At 42.5% G+C, this 20,451-nt stretch overlaps 1 protein-coding gene across 2 annotated transcripts in view; it reads right to left on the bottom strand.

Annotated features, from left to right (window-relative positions):
* Positions 1 to 306: 306 nt before the first annotated feature.
* Positions 307 to 20,451, bottom strand: part of LOC141148802 (serine/threonine-protein kinase SBK1-like) — a 153,746-nt gene continuing 133,601 nt past the window's right edge. For both annotated transcript variants that reach the window (XM_073636561.1, XM_073636562.1), the window contains exons 2-4: positions 15,824 to 16,026; positions 10,739 to 10,941; positions 307 to 9,179 (exon numbers count right to left, since the gene is read on the bottom strand). In XM_073636561.1, coding sequence (XP_073492662.1) covers positions 8,400 to 9,179; positions 10,739 to 10,941; positions 15,824 to 16,026 — 1,186 coding nt within the window. In that variant the 3' untranslated portion in view covers positions 307 to 8,399. The remainder of the gene's footprint in view (positions 9,180 to 10,738; positions 10,942 to 15,823; positions 16,027 to 20,451) is intronic.

Genomic DNA, 20,451 nt, shown 5'->3' with positions numbered 1-20,451 from the left:
GCTGGACGGTAAAGTGAACCATGCAACAGGTTCAGTTTATTCCTTTCCATGACAGCATCTTATACTTTCCCCTTTTCACCTGCTGCTCCATTTGTACTGTGTAAGCTTCAGATTGACCCTAGTCAGAACTTACATAGTCCTGAGGACTCTCTCTACCCCACCCCCCAGATGAAATCTTTAGACCAGTCTCCAAACACTAGGAGGTAGTGGTAACTCCATACCTAAAAGTACAATTAGTTCTCTTTGTTCCTGGCAGCAAGGAAACAAAAGGTAATATCAAATTATACGAGAGGGTCTGAATGGTAAAGGGAACCTGTGCTGTACCCAGTAGTGTATTTAGATTTTGTTCTGCCCTAGGCCTGCCTAAACTTGTGCACCCCCTAATTTAAATATGACCCACCCCTTCCTGTCAAGGCCACACCCTTTTCTGTTTAAGACCCACTCTAATATTTTTGAGTGGGGACACTAGTTCTGAGGGACTGGGGGGGGGGTGACAATGGATTCCCTTAATTTGCATAGATTTGCTCTCACTTCCTGTTTGGCTATGGGGCAGGAAGTGAAGGGAAATCTCTGTAATGGGACAGGAATGGTAAAAAATAAACTGACAGGGGCTATAACCCTCCCTTACTCTATCCAAAATGAAAAAAAAAAGTGTTGCCTATAGTTCTACTTTAAGCACAAATTTCTGATAATTTTATGGAGAGGACTAAGAAGAAATAACCATGCCAATGGTGCTGCAGAAAACATATAGCACAGTGAGGAAGGTTTGTGGTCCAGGATGATAGGACATTCAAAATTAGAAGCCATGCCCCCCCCCAGTTGTGGAATGCCAGCCGCCTGAATACCAGAAGCAGTGCGGCCGCTTTATGGTGGAGCTAGACTAATCTGCCTCTCAGCCCAGTCCGCCCCATAAGACTGGCGCTTCACTAACAGTGTAGTGCAAGCTGGCGGGGACTCTGTCTGTGCTGCCCCCCTGCAAAGTGCTGCCCTAGGCCTGGGCCTTTTTGCCCTAGGCCAGGATACAGCGTTGGCTGTACCCATGCAAGGAGACAGCTTTGAGCCAATCACCAAGCACCGGGATTTTTCTGGGGGGTAGTAAGTCACATGCAACACCATACCTGAATGTACAAGTATGTTTCTTCATTCCTGGCAGCAAAGGGATTAGCAAAAGAGCAAAGGTATACCAGAGAGGGGCTGAATGGTAAAGTGAACCCGTGCTGTGCCCATGCAGGGCGACAGCTTTGGGCCAATCACCAACCACCAGGCCTTTCCTGGGGGTAGTGAGTCACATGAACCTCAATACCTGAAAGTACAAGTATTTCTCTTCATTCCTGGCAGCAAAGGTATCAGTGAGGAAGCAAAGGTAATATAAATGTATATAAGAGAGGGGCTGGACATTACAGTGAACCCGTTGCTTTGCCCTGTATGGGCAAAGCCCAGGATCTCTTAAGTTCATTTTGTTAGAATAAATGCACATAATTGCCCCATTTACATCTGCGTGGGAAAAAAAGTTCTAAGCTCAAATGGTATTACATGTTCTGTTTCAATTGCTTTTGTAACAAAAATGGATAATCGTGAGCCTGGGTCATATTTTTGTATATAAGTTACAGAGGGCCTTATTGTCTGAAATAAATGCTGTTTATGTTGTCCACAGCAACCAATCGAATTGATCTCCCATCCATTACGGAACAAACAGGACAATCTTGTTGATTTTAGAGACAAGAACAATTATTTCCAATGCTCTGATAAATATGTCTTATCCAAAGCCTCCTCTAAATGTGCTTGGTTCATTTAAATAAAACAATACAAAAGGCCCAGTAATAATGCTTTCCTGCATAGTAATAGATACGGGCATTAACAGTTGTTAGCGGACATTTGGTTATATAGTACTAACTCTATTCTCCAGGGTACAAGTTAAGTATATTATTTATAATGCATTATATTATTAAATATTCTTAGGAGACTATAGTCAGGAAATGTGCTTCAGAAATTAAAAACCCTTAGGACGCTGGACTGAGAGTTTGTTAAAAGGAATGCATCAACAATTTCTTAAGGGGGGTTGCAGATCAAAGTATAATTACTTATTAACAATATACTATATGAGCCATATACGCCGTATGCATACATGAGTGTTTTTAAATACTGGGTTACATTGCAGGTAAAGCGTACCTGTCAGCAAAAGCACTGGATGTGGCTATTTTGGAAATGTAGCCAATGCTAGTGTTGGCAGCTATAAAAGGTCCCCATTTAGTCCAGTTATATAATAAAAAAATCCTTCAAAATAATTTAAATAGCACCTCTGTCTGTCTTTGTACTGGGCTCTTGCATATCCCTTCACATTGGCTAATACAGAAAAAGGGGCAGCACTGTCAGCCAATCAGGATGTACTGCATTGCACAGTGCTGTAACTCTAACAATTGGAGTTTGCTGATTGGAGGACAGAGCACTGAGATGACCCAATTAGGTAGCAGAGACTTTATCACCTAGTTACTCTTGGCCTGGCTAAACTGTATTGCTTTGACTCAACTGCACAAAGTATATGGTCAGAACTTTGTATGGTATCTGGCAGGAATGCATGAATTAGAAAACCAGCTGAACAGAATTACAATTTGTTTGGCAAGCAAAACAGCTCACACATGTGTATTTAGCTATTTGCTTATACTTACACTTTAAAAAGATGTTAGCCACAATATTTATTTATTTATTTATTTCAGATACTTATATAGCGCCGTCAATTTATGCAGCGCTTTACATATACATTGTACATTCACATCAGTCCCTACCCTCAAGGAGCTTACAATCTAAGGTCCCTAACTCACATTCATACATACTAGGGACAATTTAGACAGGATCCAATTAACCTACCAGCATGTCTTTGGAGTGTAGGAGGAAACAGGAGTACCCGGAGGAAACCCACGCAGGCACAGGGAGAACATGCAAACTCCAGGCAGGTAGTGTCGTGGTTGGGATTTGAACCAGCAACCCTTCTTACTGCTAGGCGAGAGTGCTACCCACTACACCACTGTGCCGCCCAACAATATGGCTACATCTACCTTATCTACTTTAAAGCTGAACTTTGGAAATGTATTTGTATTGCATACTTAAATTGATGAAGCTTGGCACAATGTATGTATGTGCGGTCTTGTGCTGAGCGGCTGCCCCGCTGCAACATTGACTACTGGAGCCGCTCAACTGGCACAGCCGCCAATAATAGAACGCCTTGCACTTTATCAATGAATACAAGCTGTTCTATGATTGGACAAGGTATATAGGAGAGGCGGTGATGTCACAACCAGTGTAAGTTTTCAATACAAATAAAGTTTGGGATTCAGATATAATGTTTAGTTATCAACTTCCAAAAAAAAATGACCTTTACCAATAGGACGTGACCAAATTCTTCATGTAGGTAAAACAAAAATGTCAGCCGTGTTTTTGTAACCTGAGGTATAGGCATCTTGTCACAACATGGTTTAGATACGAGAAGAGAAGAGGCATGTGGAACAAAAGGCAATTGTATTCACATAAAAAAATCCACATTTAAGAATATTTCTTCTATCTATACATAACTCTATATATTCATATATATTTTATCAGGTCAGCTAAACTGAGGTAACGTCTCTAAGCTAGCCCTAACCTGGAATCAGAAATACCCTACAATTAAGTTAAAAAGTTAATCAGTTATCACCTTATCTACATTATTGCACTAATATTGTGAACATTAAAGACGTCTAAGGCAAAGGTAGGGGGGGAGGGGGGGGAGTCTGCTACGTAATTTGTCTAAACCACTTGGTGTTGAATGTAAAGGGTCTTATGATGAGGGAAACATGGACTCGAGAACTAAGCCCTAAAACCAGGGAGACAAAAAAAGGAAGGATTGTGCTCTGACCGCTTATTTCCAAAGATATAAACAGATTTTCAACAGATATACACGTCTAGAAATGATTATCTTTCTTGTTTTTAGCCCAACGATATTGATCGCTTGGCCTAAGGTCGGCCATTTGGATTCGGATTTGTTTTTGTAACGAGCACTGGTACTCAGTGGAAAGTTACGGCACTTCTGCTTTTTGTAGCAACGCTGTAGCCCTTTACGTAGCTTGTGATTGCTGTGCGAGGCCTGGTGATCAAACCTCCAGTACACAGAGAAGGCTTGGTATGTCTTGTTGTAGAAAGAACATTTGGGAGTGCCTGATGTTTGTAGCATCATCAGAGGTGGTTTAGGCCAACATTTCTAAAGTACTCCTTCAGGAATGAAAAAAAGCACTCCTTACCAGTCTGTTTATATTACATGTGCTACATACCCTGATATATTGACTGTAAAACTGACACACAACAAAAGTGTGTGCTATTAGCCTGGAAAGCAGATGCATCACCTATTCAAAATGGAGGTGGACATTTTGTTCTTTGAACCCATGTTAGAAGCATGAATCAGTTCTTCGGGATCTAGTAAAACCAACCATATAGGTTGGTATGGCTCAATGCACAAAATGGCTACCTTCACTTGTTTTGGCGATAAACCAGATTGATCAAGACAGTGCCAGTAAGATAGCATTGGACTTTTTGGAGAAACTGGATACCCAACAAATGACAGGATTTGATCCTACAGAGAATAACATACACAAAGGCGACAGAGTACTAACACAACTGTACACTTGCTACATGTGCTCTGCATAGGCAGTTGCTTGGGGGCTGGAAAGTGATTACTGCTTGTGCCTTTCCAATCATCCATTTTTTTTAGTCTTTCAAAAAACATGTTTAGGCATTGTATTGCTATATCTACAATCAGCAGGGAGACCCAGCTACCAAGGGAACGATCTTCAAATGTGAAGGGAACAAAGCTGTCAGGTTCATACTAAGCTTGATTAGACATGATAGAAACCAGCCTGGCCAAATACCTATAAAACCTAATATACAGATTGGCTCATCTCATTTCTAGTAGCTAAAGTGTATCCAGAACCAAGAACAAAAATTGAATATATTGCAGCTTACTGGCCCCAGAATGAGTGGCTGCATTTGTTTAATTGTTTTCAGGCTTTTCTACCTTTATGCTCACCTGGTAATCCTGTGTATAGCACTCTTCGTGTCTTAGGGTGACAAATGATCACTCAATCCACTGTATCTAAGGAGGGAGCCAGGGTTATCACTTTAGGCTGCTCTCCTCAATTGAACTACTAAATCCTCCTCCACTCTTTTTTTTTTGTAGCTCACAGAAGGTAGCAAGGAAAACTGATAATCTTGTTTGATATATAAGTTCAGTTCAGCAAAGGAAGTTACAAAGATGCTAGAACTCTGGTAACTGTTTTTCTGTACTTGCAGAAAATGTACTAAGCCTGGAAAAAGAAAATGAATGCAGCAACCACCATTAGGGACTTGTAAGCTTCCATGTATTAAATTTTAGTTTTTGGGTTTAGATATCTTTTATTAATGGAGAAAGCTGTTTTTTATTTGCAGCAGACTCCCTCTCAGTAAGGCCATTGAAGTAAATTGCAGTCCTTTTTTTTAATGGCCCGAAATACCTAACAGAGAACAAGTAAGAGACCTTTGGTCCTGAGTGTGCGATAATGGAGACAGCTTGTGGTTTAAATTAGAAGTATGTTGGTAGCTCCACGGTATACTTAAAGCACCTGTTTCGATTAAGCACCTTATAATTTCTCTGGCAACATCTACATCTTCCTTGCCATCAACAGGAAATCCTATGACACCCAGTGAGTCCATAGCAGCAAAAAGAGGAGTTTGCCAGAGAAACTTTGCAAATTGATAAGCTGTACTCCTGAGCTGAATTTAACTTTTCACAGTCTGTCCCCACAATCTCCTCTCTAATATATCTGATCTACATCTAAACTTTTAGAGAGTGGGAAATTACAGTTTTTAAATGTGTTTCAATAAGGACAATGGGTCATAAGGAATGAGATTCCTCCTGCTGCAGAAAAAAAGATTAGCCTCTGCAAGTGAGTCTGAGCTTGATGCTCTGGCAGGGAGAGCCTGCCACTGGAATGTTCTAGAAATATAAGCCAATGGGTGACTAGGCCCACTAATGCGTCCTGTTGTTGGGTGGACTGAACCCATAACTCACTTCAGTCCTCCATGTGTCAAGAAAAGATGTTCCACCATGTCCAATCAAGTTAGAAAGTCATTGTAGGATTTGCCGTTGCTCTAATGCTGATTTGCTGCTGGAACATTTACCATTATCTTCATTCTAGTTAACTTAATTCACTTTAAAGGTAAAAAATGGTCAATCTCTTACTTTTGGACTGCAATTTGCAATACCTAAAAGATCCAAATTGCACACCCTTTTCTAATCGTAGAGTATAATTCTAGAGCTTTCTAAGTATTATGCTGGGTCTGTGTTTCCATGGAAACTGTCTGAGCCAATGGGTGCCACTTTCACACCTCTCTGAGCCAATCTGTCTTCTACATAGCAAACTGCCAGGGAACCAATTGCAATGCACCTCACATACTTGCAATAAGATATCCTGTCACTTGGGGTTAAAACATGAGTCTTCATTGGTTAATATTTCCTTTGCCACAACAGGTGATAATATAACAAGTCACACAATTTCAGTTTGCATTTGAATCCACCATTATCAAAGTGTCTGAAAAATAAACTGTTTTTGTTGCCCACAGCAATATCGGACTACTTGCCATGGCAAGAAAGACACTTTTGTCTTCATACACTTTGGTAAAAAGAACATACATTTTATGTTTAGTGTTTCAGACAAGCAGATCTAATTAAAAAAAAATACCAGCCATCATAAAATGATGTATAGAACGGAATGTAAAATGTGCCATCTTTCAAAAAAAAAAAAAAAATCGATGGACTAGTCTCTTATATTAAGAGAATACCCTGGTACAGCCATTAAGAACTAAGATTCTATATTGTATCACAATGCAAGCCCTTTTTTGTTCGAAAGGTTGAACATCAACAAAAGAAGAAATATGTTTTAAAATAACTGGGAACATTTGTTAAAACTGGTGCACAGGCAACAATGAAAAATGTTATAGCTCAAAGACACCAAAAAAGGCAAAAGAATATGTTTAGGCCTTTGGTTTTGAACAGAAAAAAAGCCCATATTTGGTATATTGATGATCAAATGCCTAACTGTCCACCATAAAACGGCCAATTTGAAGGAATAGATTTATTTGCTGCCTACCAATTCAGTAGACTCACTTTTAATTACTGAAGCTATGCTTTGATGGTTTGAACCTTTTTGTTTCTATCAGACAAAATATATTAAGAGTAGGGGGGGACAAATTAGATCAGATTCTTTAAATAACATTTATTTTTGAAAAAAGTTGAAGCTTATTTTAAATGAAAAACCTAAATGTTCCACTTGTCTCCTATTTATTGTGAAGACATCTGGCTAGCTTTAACCGTCGTTGTAACCAATGCAAACCAAATATTAGAAATTTCATTTGTGTTGCAACACTCTCCATCAAGTCACAAAAACAAAACCACCAATGAGAATGAGACCCTCTAATATTGTCCATGAGTAGTGGATGCAGCTAGACAAACCCTAAAAAAAAATCAGGACTCTTAAACTGAAATATCCTTGTTGGGTGGACTGGCCATTTAGGCTTTGGCCATGATGGCATAATTTAAGTTTGTTGGCCCATGGATTGATCGTGTTTAAGAGCTGATTTGAGAATGTACTATAAATGTAGGACTCTCTTGACAATAATTGATCAGATGCCATACTGTTGAGACTTTTGCTATTGAACAACAGTTGAACAGCCTAAATGGCATCAGGATCAATGCATTTTAAAAAAAATCTTACTGACAGCATGAATTGAGACTTCTGGTTGGTTCCTTTTTCTAACCGTAGTGTGCACCAGTTAAAACAAACATACTCCAAGTTTCCCTATATTTAGGGCACTAACATTTTGTGGGACAGAATTTATTTAGACCAAGTCAGCTATTGTATTTATGTGTAACAGTAAAAGGGGTAGGTTATATGAGGCAAAATTGCACTAGCTCTGCTTGTGTTGTGTCATTTGTAGAGATGGGTGTACTGTAGGATTTGGTTGCCTACGGGAAAGGGGCAAGCCTGTCTGCCTTGCACAAGTTTTCAGAAATCTTGCAGTGACCACTACAGAACTGTAGTATAAAGATTCTGATTTATAAAACCAGAGGCAGGAACAACACACAGTCACGAACCCTATCGATCCTTCCAAGGTTTGATCAAAAGCTACTTTATCCCCTCCCATTCTATTCAAACATTAACCACATCTGTTTGATCAGCAAGCCATTCTCACTTCGACTTATTTTTTTTTTTTGCTTGTAGGCTCATGATCAATAAACTCTAAGAGGTCAAACCTGTTTTATGTCTTAAGCCATCAGGTGACCATTACTGGAGACAATGACATCACTTTCCAATAAAGAAGAATCCAAATGTGTGTCCATTTTACACACAGATTTCAATGGCAGTTGCCAGCAGCATCTGAGCTTTGCTCTTGTCCTGTCGTCCATCTGTCCTGCCAGAGGCAGCAGTTGGCTGGCCTGGATCTGGCAGGGAGTGTGGTACACGAGGTGAAGAACCTCCCTCCGTGAGTATTGTCCTCTTGAGTGGAGTAGGGTTGTCATGCCGCTGGGGCACAGGTGGTAGCTTTTCTCCTGGCTGCTTGCGTGTTCGGTAGGAAGGTCTACGTCTAGCTTCTGAGAGCAAGTCATACTTGATGTAGTAGAAAACCTCCTTGACTGGGCTCCTTTTTTCGGACTCTAATGCAAGAAGCCTTTGGAACATTCGTAGTGCGTTATCTGAAAACCGTCGCCACTGGGACGGAAGACCGGGCAGACGACCCTTCTGCCAGTGTACAAACTCCTCAAAGAAGGCATCTCCCGGTGAGGCTGACTCCCAGGGAAAGTTTCCAGTGAGGACACAGAAGATAAGTACCCCAAAGGCCCAGACGTCCAAACTAGTCTCTACTGGAAAACCTTCTGATCGGCCAGCCTGGCACACTTCAGGGGCTGTGTATGGGATAGTGCCACTCACTCGTTTTACACGGCAGCCCACTTTACGAGTCATGCCAAAGTCAGCCAGCTTAACCCGCCGACATTCACGGTCAAAGAGAAGGACATTCTCTGGTTTGATATCACGGTGAACCAGACTCTTGCTGTGCATAAAGTCCAAAGCCAGTCCAAGTTGTTGTACGCATCGCTTCACCATGTCTTCAGGGAGGCCGACCTGGAACAGTACAAAAATGGACAGTTACAGACCACAAATCAACAAAAACACTAGGCTAATGCATGACAACCAACTAACCCTGCCTTAATATGATAGATGCAGTTATATGACCACTGGCAAGGCTAAGGGAAGGTGGATGTGGCTTTTTCTAAATTTTGGCAAATTGGGACCTAAGATTGTTTTGCAACACTACATTTTATATTTGAAAACTTTGGAGGTAATCTAAACAGGACACAAGCCACTATCAAGCTTTTCAGGTTAATAAAGATAAAAGTGGGCATGTTATGGTTCTTTCTTTTAGGCCAACATTTAGAGCTGGATTGTCCTCAATTCAGATACTCACCTGCCCAGCGGATCAAGCATTGTCATGCTGTGTCACAGCCTGTGTTTCTGTCCACCATCCTTGCTCTGATGTCATCGGGTACTGTGTGCCTCTTCCTGGTTCAGGCAACCTGGCCCCTGATGATGCACACCAGGCCCACCCTCCTCCACCTCCTGTGAATGGAAAGTGAAGCATTCTGGGGTACGTGATACATATCCTAGGAGACTTCACAGTGCTGGAGGCATCATTCTCCCCTGGGCAAGACTGGTGGCATGCAAAAAGCATGAAAAAAGTAATCAAACACAGAAGATAAAAATGTTGATTTCATATTGGGGGCGAGTGCAAGCATGCCCAGTGCATCCAAAACAGGAAGTTCTGCTTTAATACAGGAGAGAAAGCCCCATGTTTGAAGAAGATCTCCAGCTAGTAGGAAACCCCCGCCCTGTCAAATTGTTTTTTGTTTTTTCTCAGCTTTAATTTTTTTTCTTTTGCACTCCGCTGGCTTTGGATGTCTGAAGCAGACCACTTTGCGTAGCTTTTTTCTTTTTTTTTTTAAGCAGCAGTGTGGCTGCAGTATAGCCATACCAGTGCTTTTTAAATATATCCCTAAAGCCATAGATGGTTCAAATCTCGGCCAGTTCAGCAGGGACCGGCCGAGATTCTAACCATCTATGGGTAGGCTGATTGTACCCAAGTCGATCCATCAATCAACTTGGGTACAACCAGCATGTCAGATTTCTAGCATGCAATTATTGCCAGAGGCTATAACTGCTAGCAATAATCATTGTGATCTCCCAGTGGGGATGGCTCCCTACTTCCCCCACCAGAAGAACACAATAGCTTCACGGGTGGTTGACTGTGTTGATGGGGGAATCAAGCAATTTTCTTTCCTGCAACCTGTTGTTGCAGGAAAGAAAATCGCATAATCTATGGCCTGCTTTAGTTTTTTTTTTTTTGCAGTATTCCGTGGACAGCATCAGCTATTCACTGAATAGTTTTCCATTTTACAGAGTTATTTTCTAATGCTTACATCACCCAAATACTACTAGCTCCAACTGGTGCCATAACTAGCAAAGAAAAAAAAACGTAATTGACTGTTTAAAAGAAAATACATGAAACAAAGCAGCATGGCGCTTCGGCTATGGGGAGGTGTCATGCTGGCTACATCTGAATGCACACCCAGCCAACCAGAGAGGCTTATAAGGAATATCATGTGATCCAGAATGACTGATCTCACCTGTGGTGGAATAATATCAAAGAGGTCCCCAGCTGGAGCGTACTCCTGAGCGAAGACGTAGCAGTCCTCCGTCTGGAAGAGGACATGAAAGGCTCTTATAATGAAAGGGCTACAGGAAAGAGCACTGGTCACACTGAACTCCCTCAGGAAACTCTTCAACTTGGTCTTGTTCTTGTTGACAAATTTTAAAGCCATCTTGTTACCTGATAATGAAGACAGATATTAAAATGAAAACCATAACTGACTGACATTTAGGGCTCATTTACACTTGCTTCGGCTTCAACACACATTAATGGCTAGTTTACACTTGCTTCAAAACAAAGCTTTGGACATGCTCTGTTAAAGCTCTCTGAACACTAGCCAAAGCCCCCTTTACTAAATAAAATGGTTAGCTTACAATCCTGTTTACACCTTGCTTTTGCTTTGCTTCGGCTTCGCTTCAAAAATTATACCCCATGTAGCTTTAGTGGTGCTTCAAAACGTCTTCAAAGCCTTCATAGGAGTCTGTGGCAAAGCTCGCTTGAAGCCCCACTGAAGCCTCATCGAAGCCCCACGAAGCCTCACCAAAGCCCCACCAAAGCCCCACCAAAGGCTCATCGAAGCCCCACCAAAGGCTCATCGAAGTCCCACCAAAGCCCCACCAAAGGCTCATAGAAGCCCCACCAAAGCCTCATCGAAGCTCCACCAAAGCCTCATCGAAGCTCCACCAAAGCCTCATCGAAGCACCAAGCAAAAGCAAGGTGTAAACAGGACTGTAAGATACCCGTTTTATGTAGTGACAGGGGTTTTGACTGACGTTCAGAGATCTTTAACAAAGCGTGTCCGAAGCCATGTATTGAAGCAAGTGTAAACTAGCCCTAACTTTGCTACACCACTGTAGTTTACAACCAACTGCCATTTTTTACATATATACTATTCTTACCTTTTTTCAATTATTGTTGTAAGTAGACTGCCTGTGCAGTAAACATTGGCACAGCTGCTTGTAGTCTCTGTTAGGTAAGAGTGCGACAGTGTGACAGTGTATGAGAACAATTGGGAGACAAGGGGAGACATTGTCACCTTATAACTGGAAGTTTCTGATGAAAGGAACCTCATTGAAGGATAACCCCTTAATACTGACCATACACATGTGTGTCAGCATGGTGGTAGGCTGTAACGCAAAGCTGCCACATATATGCGTACAGCCAACATCCCTTGTTTGTGCTTAGTGCCCCCAGCATAGTGACCGCACTGTCACCAAGAGTTCCTGGTCACTGCTTATGGTCAGGAACTGGAGGGGTGGTGTCCCAATCATGTGATCATGGTGACAGCCAGGGCTTTTTTTCAGGGGGAATTGGTGGAACTCTCCACTCCTCTGGCTCAGACCCTTGGGGGTGGGATGCTCACCACAATCACTTGTAAACACAGAAGTCCGGTTTCTGTGTTTACAAGCGACAGCTCTGCACTCTGTGTGTAACCCACCCTAAACTCTGTATGTAATGCAATGCTGGTATTTAATGCCCCTTTAAGACCCTCCTACTGTTTGTGAAATTTGACTGACCACAACCACTATTTGATGAGATTTGGAGGGTGTGTGTAGGGGGAGGGGTTTTGAGGGGTCGTGATTGAGTTCCAGCACCTATTGTTTGAGAAAAAAATCCCTGGTGACAGCCAATCACAGCAATCACATGATCAAGAAGCCCTTGTATTGCCAATCACAAGTGTTTGAATCGCGAGCTTACGCCAGCTGGAAAGGGTTAGTAAAGTTTATATGAGATGTTCATGATTGGGTTTACAAATACTTTTAGGAGCATATCTGTCAAACGCTACCCAATACAACACTACTCCAGTACAGTTTGGGGGATTCTGACATTAACGTACATTTAAACAATTAACAAAATGCAGATATGTAGCCCTACAATGCATTCTGTTTTCCTTTCCTCTCTGGTATGTATTATATTCTATATTACCAAAAGTATTGGGACACCTGCCTTTACACGAACATGAACTTTAATGGCATCCCAGTCTTAGTCCAAAGGGTTCAGTATTGAATTGGCCCACCCTTTGCAACTATAGCAGCTTCAACTCTTCTGGGAAGGATGTCCACAAGGTTTAGGTGTGTGTCTATGGGAATGTTTGACCATTCTTCCAGAAGTGCATTCGTGAGGTCAGGCACTGATGTTGGACGAGAAGGCCTGGCTCGCAGTCTGCACTCTAATTCATCCCAAAGGTGTTCTATCAGGTTGAGGTCAGGACTCTGTGCAGGCCAGTCAAATTCCTCCACCCCAAACTCGCTTATCCGTGTCTTTATGGACCTTGGTTTGTGCACTGGTCCAAATCATTTGGTGGATTATGGTGTGGGGTTGTTTTTCAGGGGTTGGGCTTGGCCCCTTAGTTCCAGTGAAGGGAACTCTTAAGGCGTCAGCATACCAAGACATTTTGGACAATTTCATGCTCCCAACTTTGTGGGAATAGTTTGGGGATGGCTCCTTCCTGTTCCAACATGACTGCGCACCAGTGCACAAATAAGGTACATAAATACAAGAATGAGTGAGTCAGTACCTGACCTTACAAATAGGCCTCTGGAAGAATGGTCAAACGTTCCCATAGACATAGACTAAACCTTGCAGACAGCCGTCCCAGAAGAGTTGAAGCTGTTATAGCTGAAAAGGGTGGGCCAACTCAATATTGAACCCTACGGACTAAGCCTGGGATGCCAATAAAGTTCATGTGCGTGTAAAGGCAGGCACCCCAATACTCTTGGTAATATAGTGTATATCATACTGATTTAGAGGAACTGTATGGATTTGTAGTGGGTCTAATGTTAGGAGAGCACCACTAAGCAATAATTGTATCTAAAATGGCAACATAACCCCACTGGTATTTCACACAAACCCCCTTTAAAAGTGTATCTAAATGCAAAACATTTTTTTTAAGTTTTAGATGGGGTGGGGAAGGATTTGATCTTCTGTGAATTTTTTTATTGCTGTCTGTGTGCCCGCTCGGGAACCATCTTCATTAGTTCTGTTGACTATATTCACCGAGAAGAGAAAACAAAGGGAAAACTGAAGTTTGAAAGTTGTCACTAAAGTAGAAGGTAGAGTGATTTCATCTTATGCGGAATAACGGTGATAGTGAGGGGTGAGCAAATCCACCTGGGTTTGGTTTGTAATCTCTGCACTGAACCCAACTGTAGTCCAGCCTTTCTTAACCGGGGTGCCGTGGCATCTTGGTAGAAAAAAGGCATTTAGAACAGACTAAGCTCCCGTTCCTCCGCCAAACTGTACATGTACAGTACTGATGGCTTTTTAAAAAGGTTATGTGTATGTGTGTTTATATGCATGTATGTAAGTATGTGAGTGTGTGTATGTATGTTTATATAAATGTGTGTGTGTGTGTATGTTACTTTTAAACTTGACCCCTAATCCTGTACGATCAGAACTGCTTTTTAGGGCTCATTCATAAAAGCGTCTCCTATGAGAAGAGATCTGGGCCTTTGACAGGTGCTGAAGAGGTTATATGTCACCTTCTTAACGCCTGTTTTATCCCCCTAAATGCAGCATGACCGTGCTGCAACTGCACCAGCTGCAGCCATAGCATGCGTATGACCCTGGCCGATGCCTCTTCAGCAAAAGGGGGAGCAGTTGGGGTAGTAAAAATTGTCTCAACTACAAAGTTTTACCACCCCACCCCTCCAAACCTCACGTGTGAATGAGCCCTTGGTACACATTTGTGCAGCTGCGTGCTGCGTGAAGGGCAGCCCATTCATTTCAATGGTCTGTCCTACTCAGAGAAATGCAGAAAGAGAGGTTCCCGAACCCTTTTTTAAAAGCATTTTCCAATGTGTGGGGGTACCATTAATAATTATTGGCACCCCCTACGCTTCTGCTATACATCAGTGCGTTTGTCTGTGTGTCAGGAACACAATTTTGTGCACGTTCCCCGACACGCAGTAATATGAACCAAGCCTTAGACTGGGGTGCCTCGGGCTGAAAATACTTTTCGAGAGGCCCTTACTGGAAAAAGGTTGGGAAATACTGCTGAAGTCTAAATCCTGGTACATACTGAGATCAACCGCTGTTTTGAACGAAAAAAACTGACAACTCCAGTCGGGGCCGCTATACTAACAGTCCCCTGCTGAGCTGTTGCGTTCAGACAGGGGACGCACCCTTCCCCCCGCCAGAACACTCCGATCAGTGCTCTCAGCCTTTGGCTGGGAGCGCTGATTGAGAGTGGGCTGGCTTCTGTCGGATCGGCTGACATACACGCGGTTCGAAAGTTGGCCGTCTCCTGACATTCGGCCCTTGTGTACTAGACATAAGGATGGGGGGGTAGATCTTGTTCATCCTGGCCATTTATACGGCTTATAAGCTATTGGCAAACAAAAAGTGTGGGAAGCTAGGTTTTGCCATGGGGGTCATGTACCAATGCCAAATTCCTAATCAGAATTTTCAGCTCTCCCTGTCAGATCCAACACACTGACAATCTTGTGGCTGCTGTGAGCCTGCTCTTTCATAGAAAGATTTCCAGGTTATTCGGTCCTACAAATTAATGGCTCTTCTAAACCAGAGCATAGACTATGCACTGCATGATGTTCCTGGTGGCAAACCTGGTCTAAAGTTCAGAATTCGCAAACTTTGCGAATATCGGAGGTTCAAAGCAAGCCCATGGTGGAGGTAAACCTGAACCTCATCAATGGTGACAACTGTCGAAAATGGAAGTTTCCTCACTTTGGGAAGATTTCCTCTTATTTCCTGTTGCTTCTCCAGATTTTCTAGATGTCTTATTCCCCTGTAGGAAGAGCTCGTTGGCCAACACAGAGAAGTCCAACTCAATGGACAATCTATCTGCAAGTGGAACCCTATCCTTGTATCTTCCTGTAAAATGGGTAAACACACATGAACACCTATTCCATATTGACTACTGTACCCAGTAGGTTTGAGGACTGGCAGGTGTCTCATCAGCATCTTTCACATGAGATGTCCTTGGAATACGAAGGCTGCAGTTGTTCAACCAAAATAAGTAGACCTAGACACCGCCAGTTTTGCATGTGCATAGTATACATTAATCTTCCAGTGCACCTTTCGCCCCTTAAATTGCCCTTACCTGTACTCTTGTGGGACACGAGCTCCACTCTGCCATAAGTTCCCTTCCCCAGTTCCCGTATGAATTCATAGTGCTTCTGTACTTCACCCCCGGACAAGCTTCGGATGGCTAAAGCCTGCATATCTTCCGTAATCACAGGGACACCACAGCAGCCCAGCTTCCGAGTCGGTTCCTGGTCCACCGAGCCGGCACTCATGTTTACACTGCATGGAAACACACACAGACCTTGCTGTAATAATCAGGATACTGGAATTTATTTATTACAAGTATTTATATAGTGCCAAAACTTTACACATATTGTACATTCACATCAGTCCCTACCCATAAGGAGCTTACAATCTAAGGTACACACCTCACATGCGTACATACGCACACATACCTCCCAACATTTTGAGATGGGAATGAAGGACACCTACTAACAAATGTATGTAGGCATAGGACACGCCCCCTTCCACACCCCCTTAAAAGAGAATTAACCAAAAAAAAGGTTCATTAAATCCACAAGGACTTTTTTTTACCACTATTATTCCTTTATATTGGCTTTTAAAATGTACAGATGCAGCAATTTATAATTTGGATGAAAGGTTTAGCACTGGGAAACACTTTTTGAAAGATAAAAAGTGCATTTTATATACAACTATATAGATCAGACCAAAATGAGGGACAACTGAGGTGGAATAAGGGACATTGCTCCAAATCAGGGACAGTTGGGAGCTATGCACACACACACACACTGGGGCCAATTTAAACTGAAGTCAAGTAACCTATCAGCATGTCTTTGGAGTTTTGAAGCAAACTGGAGAACCCACACAAGTTTGGGGAGAACATGCAAATGTCAAGCAGGTTGTGTCATAATTGGGATTCAAACCAACAATTCCAGTGCTGCAAGGCAGAAGTGCTAACCACTAAGCCACTGTGCTGCCTGTACATAGTATCATAAAGAGAGACATGTACAACTTAAGCATTAGACAAATGTCCTTAGCTGAACTAAGGAAAAATGAAAAAATGACCAATAATGCATAACTGGCCACACAGGTTTACACATTATTTAGCAAGTAAAACAGATTCCATACTGTATGTATTTCGCTGCTTGGCCAGAGTGCTGTCGATTTTTTTCTAGGTTTGTTACTTCAAGGAAAGACTGTAGCCTTAAATTCCAAAGAACAGAAACTGCCAGACACTCATGGCTTTAATCTTCTTTATTGCTGAATGTCACAGGATTATAAAAATATCAAGAAAAACAACCATTACTTATGTGGTTTGCGTTCTTTGTTAGGGTGTTAAATTTCCTAAAACCTGTTTATCCGCTTGCCGACCATTATACTGCATATATACGGTGGCAAGACGGCTCTCCTGTGCAAAATCACGTACCTGTGCATGATTCTGCAGGTCTGGGGTGCACACACGTGTCGGGGGCGACCTGCTCCTGCTGTGATTGGACACAGCGGGAGCCAGTCAGTGGGTCCAGCGGACGGGATCGGGACTCGCCGATCATTCGAGACACAGGCAGAACTGTGGTCTGTCTATGTAAACAAGGCCTATCACTATTCTGTCAGAAGGGAAGGTTGTACAAGCACCCCTCACACATTTAGCAAGCACTCCCTAGGCACACATTGTCATTAGTACAGAGTGACAGTGCATATTTTTAGCACTGATCACTATAATAATGTCACTGGTCCCCAAAAAGTGTCACTTAGTGTCCGCCGCAATGTCGCAGTCCCGCTATAAGTCGCTGATCGCCGCCATTACTAGTAAATAAAAAAATAAATAAAAATTCCGTAAATTTATCCCATAGTTTGTAGACGCTATAACTTTTGCACAAACCAATCAATATAAGCTTATTGGGATTTTTTTTTTTTTTTACCAAAAACATGTAGCAGAATACATATTAGCCTAAATTAATGAAGAAATTAGATTTTTTTTTCTATTTGCTATGTTTTATGCTGCGTAAATTAATGGCACTATATAAGTACCTTAAATAAATAAAATAAATAGCAGAAAGTAAAAAATATTTTTTTTTTTTTTTTTCAAAATAGATTTATTTGTTTATAGTGCAAAAAAAATAAAAACCACAGAGGTGATCAAATACCACCAAAAAAAAGCTCTTTTTGTGGGGGAACAAAGGACACAAATTTTATTTGGGTACAGCGTCGCACGATCGCACAATTGTCAGTTAAAATAACGCAGTGCCGTATTGCAAAAAATGGCCTGGTCATGAAGGCGGGTAAACCTTCCGGGGGACAAGTTGTTAATGCTTTATCAGATATAGAGAATCTGTTTAATGTAAATTATCAGTGATGATTAATGCTTTAAAAATGGGATATGAACACAAAAATGTTAAAGTAGTTCTATGGTCACAGCATACACTTTCATTTTATAACATCAGCATTGCATAAGCAATACAAAAAATGTTATATTGACAATCCAATATAATTTTACTTGAAAAATGTCCTTTCCTGTTGTGAGTTCTGCCTGGATATCCTGCATGCTTTGCAGCGCTTCTCTGATGTTTACTTTCAATGTAAAAGGACTACATATCCCATGGTACCTTCCTTGCTGCCTGCTAGCAGTGGTTCCTGTACTGACTCCGCCTCCTGAAACTCCTCCTCTCAGCAGCTCTGTAGTTCAGAAGGCAGGCTCTGTGAAATATGTGACACAGCAGTGCTTACCCACAAGGCATAGTGACTACGTGTCACAGAACTCAAAGAAAATAAATGCAAGGAGATCTTCACAAAGTAAGTTCCCCAAGAGCGTTAAAATTAATAGGAGGAGGCTAGAATTAACTTATATACAATATGGAAATTAATATATTATTTTACATTTTGACCATACATGCACTTTAAGATTTGTTGTCTTATGGGGGAACATTCAGAAATGTTATGTACCTCAGCAACACCCTAGGCACAGCCTCGTAGCTGCATGCCTGTGAAATCATTGAAGACCATGCTGCCGGTGACTGCTAGTCTTATGAGATTTGGTGATGTTATCACTGTACTGCTCACCATTCTCCTTGCTGGAGAGGAAGTGGTACCTAAGGACCTGCAGTCAGGGGTGTATCTACTGTGAGGCAAACAAGGCGTTTGCCTTGGCCAGCATTTTACAGGGGGTTGGCACCACCCCCCAGGCAGAAGGGATGCTAACAAGGACTGTAGAAAACGGGTGGACTGGGCCGCCATTCTGATGCCCTAAAAAAGACTGCCGCAGACAGTGCCACTTTACAAACCGATAGTATTATTCCCAGCCAGCCGAGACCTGTAGCTTGCTCCACCTCCGCCACTGGCTCTACTGCCCACTGGTTGCTAGAGCCGCGACACCTGTCTTCTAGCAACCAGTGAGGTCACATCCTGCCCTAATGCAGAGCGAGGCCCCAGCATTCAAAGCGGAAGAGGATTTACCTTCTTCCTCCTTCACTGCTCCGCACCTAGTGCTTTAGCTCCACCTACCTTCTCCATCTTCTCCAGCAGCATGGCATGCTCGGAGGGAAGGTAAGGGAAAGGAGACTGCCAGGATTCAGTTGAGAGTAACTCTGAGATGAGGCCGGGAGCCGGGGATGGATTGGAACCGTGTGTTTTAGGAGGAAGCCAGGCACTTGTAGTCCTTCACTTTTGTAGGTTTGTGGCCCCCCCAAAAGTGAAGGACTACAGGTCCCAGCAAGAGCCCCTAAATATCTCGTAAGATAATATATACAACATTTGTAATGGTACATAAAACAACAAAATATATGCTTCCTGCTTCAACTGTCTACGTTCGGGGACAAGCACCCGTATGGAATGTGTGCATTCCATATGGGTAAAACATGGCCCTGCACACAGATGTGTGCTTAAAGTGGAACTTCAGCATTGGTTATTTTTAATCCTCATGCTGCTAGCATTAGTACATAGATAGGAAAGTATATCATATTTACTTTTTTTTTTTTTACATTTCTTCAGTTACTTTCTGGTTTCTTGCCAAGGCAAATTATGTCATACATCCCAGGAGGGGAGGATAGGAGGAGGGGTTTTCTCAGCTAAGCAAACTCCCCCGCATGCATGATTGAGCTAAGGGCAAATGGATTCCAGGAAGTAAATGCTACATGAATCATTTGCCCTTACTTAAAGTGATTGTAAAGGATAGTGTTTTATTTTTTTAAAATAACAAACACATCATACTTACCTCCACTGTGCAGCTTGTTTTGCACAGAGTGGCCCGAAACATCCTCTTCTGGGGTCCCCCGGCCGCTGTCGCTGCTCCTCCCCGCATCAGATAACCCCCTAGGAGAAGCGCTCTCCCGAGGGGGTTACCTTGCAGGCGCGCTCCCGAGTCCAGCATTTGCATCCACAGACACGAATGCCGGACTCAGCCCAGCCCCCCCGGCGCCCACATCATTGGATTTGATTGACAGCAGCGGGAGCCAATGGCTATCAATCTATCCAATCAAGAGCCAGGACCCCATGGAGAGAGGGACAGTGCGTCCCCGCCGAGGAGATGAAGGGGCTCAGGTATGTAACAACGGGGGTTGGGGGGGGCGGTGACTGCCAGGTGTTTTTTCATAGGATGCATTAAGGTGAAAAAACACGAGGGTTTACAACCCCTTTAAGATGGCCACAGTCAGAAATGCTAGGGGGTTGTTTTATGAAGTGATTTCTCAA

The sequence above is a fragment of the Aquarana catesbeiana genome, linkage group LG06 (assembly GCF_042186555.1).
Source record: "Aquarana catesbeiana isolate 2022-GZ linkage group LG06, ASM4218655v1, whole genome shotgun sequence".
In the NCBI taxonomy this organism is placed as follows: Eukaryota; Metazoa; Chordata; class Amphibia; order Anura; family Ranidae; genus Aquarana; species Aquarana catesbeiana.
Note: the sequence above shows the minus strand (reverse complement) of the source record. Positions and strands in the feature narration are given on the sequence as shown.